At 40.4% G+C, this 13976-nt stretch overlaps 1 protein-coding gene across 5 annotated transcripts; it reads right to left on the minus strand.

Moving 5' to 3' along the window:
- Positions 1-25: 25 nt before the first annotated feature.
- On the minus strand, positions 26-12473 carry UEVLD (UEV and lactate/malate dehyrogenase domains). 5 transcript variants are annotated; one of them, XM_054635859.2, is made up of 12 exons: positions 12366-12472; positions 10857-10941; positions 10164-10226; positions 9289-9452; positions 8316-8451; positions 7768-7886; positions 7038-7143; positions 5170-5340; positions 4248-4421; positions 3876-3960; positions 3142-3265; positions 26-1830 (listed from the first exon to the last, which is right to left on the minus strand). In XM_054635859.2, the coding sequence occupies exons 1-12, from the start codon at positions 12405-12407 to the stop codon at positions 1666-1668; spliced, it is 1434 nt and encodes a 477-aa protein (XP_054491834.2). In that variant the 5' UTR covers positions 12408-12472; the 3' UTR covers positions 26-1665. The 5 variants fall into 5 exon arrangements, with proteins under 5 accessions (XP_054491834.2, XP_077035999.1, XP_077036000.1 ...); XM_077179884.1 differs by having other exon boundaries at positions 9289-9455; XM_077179885.1 differs by lacking the exon at positions 12366-12472 and adding an exon at positions 11852-11874 and having other exon boundaries at positions 9289-9455.
- Positions 12474-13976: the final 1503 nt, after the last annotated feature.

Raw genomic sequence — 13976 nt, forward strand, 5'->3', positions numbered from 1 at the left:
CGGATTAATGCACGAAACACGCCCGTAAGAGCTCGCAGCGCTTTAAGCTTAAAATTATTACATAATCACCAAAGTAAATAAACAACAGCTTGAGTATTCGCATGAAAATAAATGCTCGACAGATGAGAAACAGCACCATGAAAAAGAATGTAAAACCTTAAATTCATAGGGTTTTTTTTTAAAGTAAGTGAAAAAACCAAACCCCAAAGTGCAGCTTTTAAAAAATATAGCAGCAAAGTTGGTTACCTGCAGCCATCACTAATTTTGCCCCATTATTAACCACTACAGTGAAAGACATTTGGGTATTTAAAAAAAAGAAAGGTCTGAATTACTGAAGGTTTTTTCTTTCCATGGTTAATCCAGTTCTGAGATCAGTATACACTCAGAACTCCCTGCATGTGTGGCTCTTTGTGAGATGGAACTGGAAGGCACAAAGGATCAGATCTTTTGCTCTGCCACAGACCCTACTTTTGCTCAGAACAAATTTCCAGCAATATCTGAAAATTTTCCAACAATATTTGGAAAATTTCCAACCAGCTACCCCTCAAAGTGTAAATGTGGAATGACATTCCTAAGCTGCACACAGCAGGAGTGGAGCCCAAGTCTCCTGTGCCTGCCATGTGATGCTGAGGTATAATCAGGAGTAACACGGTCTTTTACCAGCAGTAAATCAAGAGGTTAGAACCCAAAAAACCCCTTGATCTCAAAACCATCTGGTTTTTACCTACAAATCCACATCCTGCTTTTTCATCACATCCTTGGTCTCCAGGGAAGAGGGTTACAGGTTCTGTTGCCTTTCTCCTGAGGATGATGTAAAGCTCCCAGCCAGCTTTGGTTTGACATCTGAATGTGCAGATACTCCTGTGCTGTTCAACTGCTGGATTTCATCTTTTATTTTTATTTGAAGCCCAGCTCCTGCTCCTCCCATTCAGGAAGAGCCCCTGTTCCAGTGCTGCATGTGTGTAGTGAGAACTGCAGGTGCTTTAGTGCTCTGAACGTCCTCACAAAATAAAAGCAAGCAAGTCGTGATTGGAGTATTTCAAACATGATAAAGTGTGAACAGAAATCCATAGCCAACAGTTCAGGTTTGAAGGATACTGTGAACACCACGTTCCCCTTAGGAAATAGCAAAATACCAGGAGTCCATTGACATAAGAACATCTTCAGCCACAGAAGATGGAGCTATGGAATTGCATCCCCAGTGCCTGTGGAGCTGGAGTGTGACTGTACCCTAAACAAGCCTCAGACACAGCATTTAAAAGCCACGAGGGAGGGTTCAAGTGGGCTGTGCATGCTGGAGTTTCTGCAGAGCTGGGTAAGCCCCTCTCTTTTGCCCCGTAAAGAGGTGCAAAAAGCTGAGAATAACCCAAGAATCAGGCTATAACTGGCAGCCAAAACCCACAGGCAAGTGCCACCTGAATTTAGGTAAAATATTCTTGTGTGTTACCTGCCTCATTTTGGCTACCAAAAGTGCACTTTACAAAGAAAAAATTGCCATAAAGTGCGGTATTAAATTATTTAAACCTAAACTGAGAAAGCACTTTTGGAAAGTAAAGTAACAAAGCTTCCTGTTTTCTACAGAAATCCTTATATATGAAGCAACCTCTTCTGCCTTGCAGATCTCCAACTTGAGTGAGCAGACACAGAGGCTTCCCTTGTGCTTCCTTACAGTTTCAGCTGCTGCTGAAGGTCATGAATTGAGCCTGCACTGCTTTGCAGTTTCTCCTGCACCAGTGGGTCTTCCTCCAGTCTGACCATTTCAATCACTCCACTGGTTCCAAGAACACATGGGAGACTTAAGAATACTTCACTGTTTATATTGCAACAGCCCTGAAACAACACAGAGAACACTGTCACACACAGTTACTTATTTATGCTGCAACTATACAAAAGCATACAATTACACAAAATGACTTGATTATTTTAATTAAGCAAGGATATTCCAACATATGGCATGTCTGGGTAGGTCAAATTCTATTAATTTTAGATACTGTGCAGTGGGTTACTGTATAGAAACTGTAAAATATTACTGTGCAGATAAAAATTTGTGAACCATGCCACAACTGGGGAATTTTCCAAGATAGATAGATAGATGTCTATAATGCAGACAAAGTTTATACCACTAAACACCATTTCTTAGCTAGAACAAGCAGGAACACTTCATAGTACAGTATCAGTTCTTTTAGGACTGAACAAAATAAATTAAATAATGCAGCCAAAGAACTGGGGAATATTTCTCAAATATTGATCCCATACAGATTCTGCAAAAGACTTTATCAAACTTTTATCCCTATAATTCAAGTTTACACTGCAGATTGTGTTTATTTTTGTAATCTGGGACATTTTACATTCTATAGATACTTTAAGAGATCTGTGACTCCTCTGTATCCATATTTAGCTCAGGAATGATTAAAAACTTCACTTCAAACATAATGATTTAATTAGATATGTGCTTGTACTCAATAAAATAAGCAGCCAGCTCAATTTCCCTGCACAGGAACATGCAAATTGTCCTTCTGAAGGCTCTAAATTGAAGTAATAAATAAATGTTTCTACATGGGTTTTCCAATCATATGGAATGACCTAATGCTTTAGTGAAGCCTCTCAGGAGAAACTTCAAACAAAATCCAGTCTACAGTTTTAAGTTAACTATTGCTTCATAATCTTCTCCTCTTAAGGAAAGTACTAAAGAGTAAAAAAAGCAGCTGCAGCTGTTTCAAACTCAATCAAATAAAATGCTGGCAGAAAACGCATTTTATACTTTCAGAAAAGATGCAAAATTCTTTTGGCTCCTAAAAAAGCCTACATTTAATACTAAGCACTCTGGAACTACAACTCACTTTTCATTTGCCAAATCCAGCTAGTCCAGGGGTGCTGGGCAGCAACCTTAAATGGATTTTCTCCTTGGACTGGTATTTTTAGGAGAATAATCCACTTTTACTATTGGTTTCAAGTAAAAACAGCAAGTGATTTTTGCTCATTTTCAGACTAGGGTTGAGAGCTGTTGTTGGAAGAAAGTAATGGCAGTAGCACTACTTCAGAACAATGAGATGTCTGTGCTGCTAAAATTAATATCTGGTCATATCTGGTATAAATAATATAATTACAGTGCCAACCAAAAGGTATAAATAACACATTTACCTTTGCTAGAGTGGATACAGAATGAACCTTTCTTTTATCTTTCAGAATGCTGTCAACCAAATCAGCAACTGAGAGCCCAACAGACCAAGATCTCTGACCTTTTCCCTTTAGGACTTCCATAGCTCTACACATAAACCAGGAAAAGCAGAAAAACGTGATGTTGAGATTGTAATTATTTTTATTTTGGTTTTTATGTAAAACCCAAAATACAGGTTTGAGTGTACCAGGTAAAAATATAATTTTCTATTTTGGAAAACAACACAATAGAACAGAATTGCTGAAAAGAATTTCTTTACAATATTTTTTCTCTATATTGTAACAATTCACTTTTCTGTCAAGAGGTGTAACTGATAATTAAATCAGTTAAATTCGTCCAAACTGGTGCTTGACTTTGAAGCAAATGCTTCCAAAACAATGTCTGAGCAAAGTGGGCCAGAAGGCTCATCTAGGATTTGTTTTAAATACACAATCAAACAGCTCTGATATTCTGCTGTATATTGTGGTGTCTCCTTACATTGCCACAGGCACAATGTCAGTAAGAATTTCAGAAAAACAGTGGCCAAATACAGATCCATAAAAGTGAATGACAACTTGATCTACAATTTCCAAAAAACTCAATGTATGAACATTTTAGAGCAAGCTTGCCCCACTTCATAAAGAGCTGAAGAACATGTAAACAAGTGCCAAATCAAGTGCCTAAACATGAAGGAAAATAATGGTTATAATGGTGCTACCTGTTAGCCACCTTTTCCCTTGAGTTACGAGCAGCCATTGCTTCTGTTTGATTTGCAGCTACATTACAGCTGGTCCATGATGGTACTGAATAGAAACAACAACAAAAAAGCATGTGAGGTTGTGGTTTGTTTTAAGTAGGTTTGTTTTTTTTCTGTGACAAATGGCAAATACTTTTGGCTACTACTCCAGGTCTACAGACTTTGGTACCCCAAAACTGTATTACTTAAAGCCATTAAAATGAGAATTAGCCACTCTTCTTATTAGTTTTCTCATTATCTTCATTACTTTTCACAATTATTCTTTCATTATTCAGTTACTTAGGCCCTGCCAGGACGTTACATGCTCATGGTCATAAAAAAGCATCACTTTACCTTTGTCTTCCCCTTGTTCACCAATAACCCAGGCATCTTTTGCCAGCACCTCTGCTTTCAAAAGGTTGGTGAGAATGTACCGAAATCTCTCTGAATCGAGGTTGGCACCAACTCCAATTACTCTGCTTTTGGGAAATGAGCTCAGCTTCCATGACACAAATGTCATTACTTCAACTAAATGTCAAAGAAAAAAATCATGTTGTCAATGAAGGACCACTCAAAATTCAACTCAACTGCAACTTTTGAATCAGCATTATGAAAAACTCTGGACTTCTTTACTTTAGAAAAGGCATAAACATGTGGGAACATATTGGTGGTTTATTTCAACCTAAAACACAAAGTCAGGTGGGGAAGAAGTGAAAAAATAAGAACAATAATGGTAAGAGAGTAAGAAGAGCTGTCTTCAATGCATTACAGGATAGAGGCTCACACTTCTTTCCCTTTCCTAAGTAGTGATTTTGCTTTGTCTTTGTTTGGAAATTTAAACATTCCACCAAAATCTAGCTGCAATATTCACTATTAATGCTATACTTTGTATCTGAGTGGCCTGTGTGATCATATGGCACTTAACCCACATGGATCTACCCTTCCTGCAAGGAGAAATGTGCATATAAAATTCACAAGTGACAAGACAACAGCCAATGGATGCTAATGATGTAGACACAGGTTGAAACTATGCACAGAAACAGACAGAAATACATACCTGTTACACAAAACAAAGTACATTATTTTCTTTTATCTTGGTAACAGTAAAGAAAAAACCCTCAAAGACAGTGTCCTGCTCAAAGCTGAAAAGGAAAACATCTTTCAGAGTAGCAAGAATTTGTGACTAACCGGGTGCATTCAGCAGTAACATATTTTTAAAACAGGCCAGAGAAAAAGCCAGGTGAGGGGCAGAACATTATGCAAAGTACCAGCATACCTGGATGAGAAGCAACAAGGAGAACAGCATTCTGACTGTAGTGGGATACTGCTGGAATAATTCCTCTGAACAAATCCACATTGCTCTGTATGACATCGAGGTAAGTCTGAGCATTACCCAGAGAATTCACTGTAAGCACCACAACTTTGGAATCAGCTGAAGCAGAAAAATCTGAAAATATAAAGAAAATAAATTTTGACATTTATGTAATTCTACTGATTTTTGGATGCAAATCCAAGAGCTGTTCTAAAGGCTGAACTACAGCATCCAGCTTAAGTAGGGATTCTTTGACTCCTGTCCCCCTCATATCCCCCAGTGTGGAATTTAGGGCTCTTCCACAGCACTTATAAAACACAGCTCTCCCACAGAGCTACTTTCCTGTTTTATAGGTGTCAAACACAAAAGATAGACTACAATTTGCCCAAGGTTACAGAGCAGAGACCAGAAAACATCTAGACAGCTTTGACAGATAAGCTTTTCCAAGTTTTCTTGGCAAGAAAGAAAAAAAAAATCCATGAAAAGTCTCCTTAATTTTTATTCCATCTGTTAAAGAAGGGGAAAGACTTTTTATCTGAAGCTTCTTCTTTATTTTTTGATCTTCTACCTTAATCAAAGGCATGTAGACATGTGAAAACCACTCCCAAAGTCTATTTATTAACTCAAATAAAAGACAAATTATACTTATTAGCTCAAAGAAACACACAACCACACTTGCTGCAGGAATTTATAAGTCAAAGCAGCCTTGAGCAGGTATCTCTGAATATATGAGTGCCACACAGGTGATCAGCCTGGACACAGAAATAAGGTGATTTGCCTGTTGCACCACTTTTGTAACCAGCTGAAGCCAAAGCAGAGGTCTAATGCACTGAAAAATTAAAACCATATTAAGCAAGATATAATTAATACCAGCTTGCCCCAAAACTAGATATAAACACACTAAAATAGCAGGTGTCAGTATACAAGCATTTTGTAGTATTGTAACACTACCAAGCTTCTTATACCACAGCTAAATGCAAACATACAAGAGGCAACCAGAGAGGCACGAACAGATTTGTGGAACAGTTGCACAACCAGGGTTCAGGCAAAAAGGTGTGCTAGCAGTAAAACCTGCAAGATAAGATCAAAGGATCCAAGTACAGCAGGCAATGCCAGGTTTCTGCAGAATAAGCCACAAAGATGCCTGGTGGAACCAGAACCAGTCCCTGTCCCCAAAATAAGATAAATTAAAAGAGAAGCACAAGAAAACCCCTCATTTCATCTCGCAAAGGGTGCAAGGAAGGTGGAAATATGACACATAAGGAAGGAAGAATGTTACTCAATTCAGCTCCAGCTTTCCCTGTGGGAAAACTTCTGAGCTGCATGGCCTCAACCTCTGCAACCATCAAAGGCTACAACTAATCATTAATTAGAGAGACATGACACTGACTCTGTTGATTTGTATGCTCACAGCTGACTGAAGACAAGGTTATTAAGAACTCATTGTTTGAGTAGCAATGATAGAGATCAAAGACTCACTATTGGCCATGTGCATGTTTAATGAACATCAAGCTAGAAAAGCAGCACTTTGAAACACACCTTTATTTATCAGCCTTTTGAACACTGCTTTCACAGCCTTCACTAACTTCTATGCAAATATTTTTTCCCCCTTCCCTCCCTCTCTCTGCCCATGACAAAGAAGTTCTAGCTTGGCTTCTCTGTATTTCTGCATGAGTCCAATTTCAGCATTAGCCTCTCACCTGCAAGTACAGACTTTTAAAAAAACACAGCCCATGTGCCACTGTATCTCCCTAGATGTCCTGATCTTGTTAAAATGAGCACAATACACACATCACAGCACCCACTCCTGTTCCAGACACAACATCTTGTACCTTTGCTGATCTCCACATTTGGCACAGCAAAAATCTCCAAATCCATGGTCCCTCCTTTTGCTGCACCTTCAGAAAGATCCAAAAGAACCACCTTGTCTGCAACATCCTATATGAATAAAAATAATACAGATCAGAATACAGATAAACCAAAACAAAACTCGTTTGTGTGGGATGGAGGAACAAAAACCAAAATTCTTCCTATTTCATTGTTTGCTGTATTGTGCACAAATCAAACAAAATTACTGGTCAAAATTACTGCCAAATCAAAAGGAAATGGACTTGGTTTTGTGAGTTTTTTGTTTGTTTTGTAATGTGTTTTTTCCAGCTAGACTTCCTAAACTATCTTTGGGAAGTCAAAAATTACTGTTGCTAAAAAATACTGTTAAAATATACTGTCACTGTTGTAACATACAGCTGTGATGAAGTACAGCCAATCTACAGATTATCCTTTTCCAGGGAACTAGGAGATGCCAGTTTTAAGAGGCTACTGCTGAGATAAGAATCCTTTAGGGATTTTCAAAGTAAGTGAATTCAATACTCAACCCTTTGAATAAAAAAAGCTGACTGAGAAACCAGGGCAGAAAACGAACTCCTCTGTGTGCTGCTAAGTTAACTGAAGAGACAAATGACCTATGCAGTGACAGTGTTAAAAGTGATGAGGTATTCCTTAGAACTAGATTGAAATCCTCTCTCTTCATCAGGTCTCTTGCTATTTTTAGTAATTCTGTACCTTTGCTGCAACTGCTAGTACACATGCAATGCCAAGATCTCCAGCTCCAACAACAGTAATTTTGTTAAAACATCCTTCATTTCTTCCAGTTTTACTCCTTGATTTCATGTCAGTCTCTCCTGCAATTAAAAGAAAACCACAAACTTGGGTGCTGGTCCACACTGTATCAATACAAGTATTGCTGCTTCATAAAGGATCATGGTTGTGCCAGAGTTAAATCAAGTTACATGGACTTTTTCAAAACAGCAGTCAAGACTGAGCACAGAAAACCCCTCACAACTTGCAAGGTGTAAAACAAATATTCCTCTCTAGACAGGAATGTTTTTTTCACTAAGTAGAAATACACAAGCATGACAATAGCAAGAAGCTAAACACTGATACCACAAAACCAGCACTCCCTTTGCTGCTGTTACAGGTGTGCATACAGACCATAGCCATAAAATTTGTAAAATATAAACCATGTAGGTTTCTTTGTGACATCAGGTAATGACAGTAAGTGAATGTATTTTATAAGAACATTAGAAACGAGTCCATGAAAACATCCCCACCTTCAGTAATCTTTGCAATATAGGAGAGAAGTTCTGATTGCCTGGCTGCATCAGAAGATGACAGTGAGTACAAAGGGAGCTCTTCCTCAAACTTTGCAATCATTTCCTTGATTAATCCAGTGAGAGTTGATTTAGGCTGAAATACAGCAGACAAACAGAAGACAAAACAGCTGAACAGCTACTTCATGTAGTGGTATCAGCTATGAACTGCCAGAGCCACACAAAATTTAATCAAATTATAAATACTGATGCTCTTAACATTTACACAAACACCCAAGGGAGAGAAAAGCATCACATTGAGAAGATGCTTTCCAGACAGGAGTATGAGGAATTCAACAAAATGAATTCTAAAATTGAAATTACCAGTGCTAGTAGTTTTTGAAGGCATCCATTGAATATATGGAAGCCTTTGATATAGCCACATCCAGTATTATAAAAGAGACAAATCCTAGCTAAAGAGAAATTAGTTCAGTCTTCTTAGATGAGGTCAACTGTCCAGAGTTCTGGCATCTCAGTCCTCCTCCAGGCAAAACACACTGTGAAGTTAACAGAAGTTCCCTTAGGAATTTCTGTATCAATAATGTAAAATACAGCCCATTCATTTCAAAAAGTTGGTATTCATTAAATAATTTTTACTGGCCTGGCAGTCATATTTAAGTGAGTAATTTAATACAGTGAATAAAATCATTTAGCAACAGCACTGACTTTTGAATCTCTGTGCTGTTTCAGATTTCTGCCAAAGAAAAGATATACCCAAAAGGCAGAAAGTACCACCGAACTTTCCTGAGGGATACTGAACTGGGACAGCAGGAAAGTATCACGAGGCTTACATTGCTTTGTAAAGAATCAGTCCCTTTTTTCACTACAATTACTTCCAAGTGCTTTCACCAGCCTCAGACTGCCTGAAAGCTCCAGATGATACCCTGCAGTATTCCCAAATGCTTCCCTCCCTGTCAGCCACCCCACCTCTTACATGGCTCCAGTTCTGCAGGTAGGGCAAATAAATCCTGCCCCGTGCATCCACGTGTTTCCCCACTGCAATGCCCATGTTTGCAGTCGGCTTCAGGAAGCAAATGGGGGGAGCAAAGGGATGAGAATCCAGGATCCACAGCCGGACAGGGATGTTATAGGAATTGCCTGCTGAAATAAAAGCCATTACTAACTTCTGCACTGAGAAGAGGCACTTAAGACCAGTTTGTGTCTGATGTAATTCACGCTTTGTAGTAACAAAGGAAAAAAGCCTGACAGAGCACTTCCAGATTCACACTGGAAAATATTACTTAGGCTAATTAATAAAACCAGATCAACTTGAAATGTTACTTATTGTGTCTTTCTTAATATAAAGCTCTGTTGGTCTTTTGCTTCCCAGGGTCCTCTCTCAGCCAACATGTCCCCTTTATCCAGCAAATAAAGGTTTCCTACATGTATTTCATTCTTATTTTATGACTTAACACCTAGTGCAAAAAAGCATCTATAAAGAGCTTTGCATCAGACTTCAAAGGCTTAAGTTGAAAATAAAAAATTGCTTACAAGTTATTTTTGGACACTGTCTATACAAGTGTAGGTCTCAGAGAGTTCTCACAGGCTCCATTAGCATCAAAGAGTTTGCCAACACGGTCTCAAACAACACTATTTTTTAAATAGTCAATTTATTTGTTTAATTAATAACACATTATTTCAGCATCTGTGCACTTCTTTCTGCAGTAGAAGTGACTTCTGCCAATTCAAACTAAATATTTTCTAGTCCCCTTTGAAGACACTGCACAGTGAACTGTTAAGAGGCAGTACCCAACACATTCTACATTTAGATTCATAACTGCCAAGAAAATTACATTTGATTTATCTTACCATATTTCACTGGAACAGTGCCACTAAAATTCAGGAGGTCCTTCTGGGATCCATCCTTAAAGGCTGAAATTAAAAATGTAGTCAAAAAAAACCAACAACTCCTTTCAAACCTGGCATAACAATCCCATCCACAACTACAAATATCTAACAGTGACTTTTCTTTAGAAATCATATACACTGCTCCTGAAAGAATTAAGGCTAGAATATTACTAAGATTCCCCCCACCTTTTAAAGTACTTTCTTAATGGAATTTTAACAGAAATTCCATTGGTACAACTAAGCACATCATTAGTCTGAAAACCCTTTGTCCTGGGTAATGCTGATGTTGGAATTTCCAGTCAGACTGATGGATTCTGGAAACCTAACTCTATAAGCTAAAACCATCAAAATACTTTCAATACAAAAATGAAATATGGGGAAATGGTGTTACATACAAAGAATTTAAAGTATCAATCTTCTATAATTACTGATAAGTTGAAGTAAGATGAAGTAAATGAGTTGCGAAGGTATTTCTATGTATGCATCCTTGGAAGAGCATTCAGGAACAGTAACAAGGCATGAGAAATTTTACTGCAAGTCAACATAAAGACAGGAACACAACAGAAATATGTTCACATTCTATTCCATACAGCCTGCATTTATGGCAAGAAAGAACCCCCACAAATAGTTCAGAGTAAGTGTATCACTTCTTACTGTATGTGTTCATGGAGAAGGTGAAGTTGGGGTAGGTCTTGCTAACATCCTTCAGCTCTTCTATGGTCAGGTCTCTGAACTTGTACTGCGAAGGGGGAGGAAAAAATAAGGAAAAAAGTTTCACTTCAAAGGCTTCTGTATGAGAGTTAGGGAAAAGGACACTATAGAAGGCAGAAACACGGGAAGGGGAAGGTAATAATAACTTTTAGTATTATAAATAGGAGGTTATTTTCTTACTGACAGAGTTAAACTCAGGTCCACCTGCACACATTTTAGAAGAGTTTACTAACATGTCACTTTCCACAAATGTGTCAAATGTGTAAGTAATTAGTATCTAGGATTTTTTTTTTCATTTTTAAGCTCTCCTTGAGAGCTGAGAAAATTAATTACTGCTGCTTCAGACTGTCCCCAACCAGTCCAATACCTGAACTTCCAAGAGATTTGCATCCTCCCACATCCCAAAGTTACAAAGAGTATTTTTCATTTCCTAGATTAGTGCCTCTGGTTCTCATTTAGGAAACCTGGTGCTGTTTTTTTGGAACCCTTGCCTAAGCAAACAAAACTGCTGTCTGACAGTGGCTAAAGAGCTGCTCACTGCCCTGGAATAATTGTCACAAAACAGTAGCTAAAATCGAATTTCTCTTCGGTCTGCTGCCCCAGCAGCAATGTGACAGCTGTGGGCATGGCACAGCTATTTTCTACTGCCTACAGGAAAACAGACCTACTGACAAAAAACACCTTTCAGCCAGCTTCTCCCCATCACTGGATTCTGCAAAGTCATGCAGAGAAAAAATAAAAAAGAATCCAATGTTCCCTAATTATGAATGTCTACACAACCTACACTTAGGGATTTTTTGGAGGCGTTGATATACCTGCTTGTGGAACCAAAGTCATCTTTCCCCAGGTGGCCTCCTTCTATTCATAATACAAAACATTCCTATCAAGCAGTTTGTCCTCTTCCAAAGATCACAAGATTTACGGGGTGACTCACATACCGGCCTTCCTCAATTCGCACCCAAAATTATTCGGCATGCCCGAAGCCTAAATACACCCCCCCTGTTTCTCACGTGGGAATTAAAACGCTCAGAGCGATGCTACAACAACGCGCCTGTGCTCCTAAGGCGTGGAGGTGCTAACGCGGGGAATGCCACAAAAAGAAGAAAAGAAAAAAAGAAAGAAAAAAGAAAAAAAAAGTTATGGATTTCCGATGAGTGAAAAGTAAGGTTTGAGTCGTGAACCAGGCGGGGGTAAACTGATGCGTGGCGCAACTTAAAGCTCGGCTGTATTAGGACAGCGCAGACACCGGGATGCGGAGGTGCAAAGGGACGGGGCGGGGCAGGACGGGACGGGGCAGGACAGGAGGGGACGGGAACCCCTCGGCAGCCGCCCCCAGGACACGGCCGGGATCCCGGCCCCGCGCTGCCCCTGCCGCCGGCTCCCTCCGCCCTGCCCTCCCTCAGCGCCCCCGCGCCCCCTCCCCTCCCCTCAGCTCGCCGCGGGCGCGCGCACCTTGCCCAGCTGCCGGCGCAGCGCCTCCTCCGCCAGCGCCATGGCGGCGCGCGCCGCTTCCCGGCGGGCCCCGCGCGGGGCAGCACCGCCCTCAGCGGGGCGGGCTGCGCTCTGCCGGGAGAATGGGGCTGGCCTCGGGGGTGTTCGGTGCCCTTCGAAGGCATCGGGGAGCTCATAAACGCGTGGTGAGCATCTGGGCTAGGTGCTGTTTCAAAATGTGGAATGTGTCGAGATTGTCTTAAGCCAGGATCTTCTCTGATGTAAGATCATTGTATACTTTCAAGCCTAATTAGATGAAGAGGCAGCAGCCAGCGTCCAGTCAAGGACACTCGTGAACGAGCAAGCTTTAAGGATGCATTAAATCAAGATGTTGTTCATAGAATCACAAACTATGGTGAGTTGGAAGAGACCCACCAGGATCATGGAGTCCAGCTCCTGGCCCTGCACAGGACACCCGAGGAGTCACACCGTGTGCCTGAGAGCATTGTCTGAATGCTTCTGGAGCTCTGCCAGGCTGGTGCTGTGAGCTCTGCCCTGGGGAGCTGTTCCAGTGCCCAGACACCCTCAAGGTGAAGAGCCTTTCCCTAATATCCAACCTGAACCTCCCCTGACCACATCATGCCATTTCCTCGAGTCCTGTCAGTGGTCACCACAGAAAGACATCAGTGACTGCCCCCCTGCTTGCCTTCATGAGGAGGTTGTAGGCTGTTCTTCTCTCAGTCCCCTTCTGAAATAGAGATTTTTAGAGTTCACTTGAATTAGCAATATGAATTAAGCATTTAAAGTTTAGCCTGTAGAACCATGTGTTGAATTTTAACCTTTTTACTTAAGAAACCTCTGCCATAGTACAAAGGGCATAGGAAAATGCAAATTTCTGAAGCTTCTTGCATAAAGAACAATACCAGAGAAGACCAAGGGATGCAAAGAGCCCAGATAAAGGGATTCCTCCGTCTCCAAGCTAATCAAGGCCAACAGTCATACTCAGATAAGCACCAAGGGACCAAAAGCACATGCGCAAAAGAGAAAAGTTCAAAAGTTCAGTCATGAGGAAGACCACAATCTTCAGCCTCAGAGACCACCACAGCAAACAACACATGCCCAGAAGGGCATGGATCTGTTTACCATGCGAGATGAGAGCAGGCGGGGCCAGGGGTTGAATATGCCTGGCAAAGTTGTACAGTGTATTGCATATGGAATACCTTTGTGAATAAAGATGTGGCTCAGACTGAGGCTCGGGGCACAAGTTTTCACAAGAGCTATCTCGCTTGTGGGGGGCACTGACATACATACCCACTGCATACCTATATCTAGTTGTAAAGTTTATTTATTCTGCTTCACTTCAGGCTGAACAAGCCAAATGACCTCACCCACTTCTACAGCTTCTCCTCCAGAGTCTTCCCCATCCTTGCAACCATACACAGATATTTAGGGATGCAGGGATTTCTTCCCTCTGTGTTGACAGTATCAAAACTGACTTGCAACTTTATGGAATTAAAAGTCTGTAAATACAAACCTGACATGAATTTATTTCCCTACGTTAGTCTCTTATTTTTTAAGCCTCCCTACAACACAGCAGAAAGACTGGAAAACTGCCTTTGGGAAAGTGGGCTG

This window comes from Agelaius phoeniceus, chromosome 6, assembly GCF_051311805.1.
Source record: "Agelaius phoeniceus isolate bAgePho1 chromosome 6, bAgePho1.hap1, whole genome shotgun sequence".
Taxonomy (NCBI): domain Eukaryota; kingdom Metazoa; phylum Chordata; class Aves; order Passeriformes; family Icteridae; genus Agelaius; species Agelaius phoeniceus.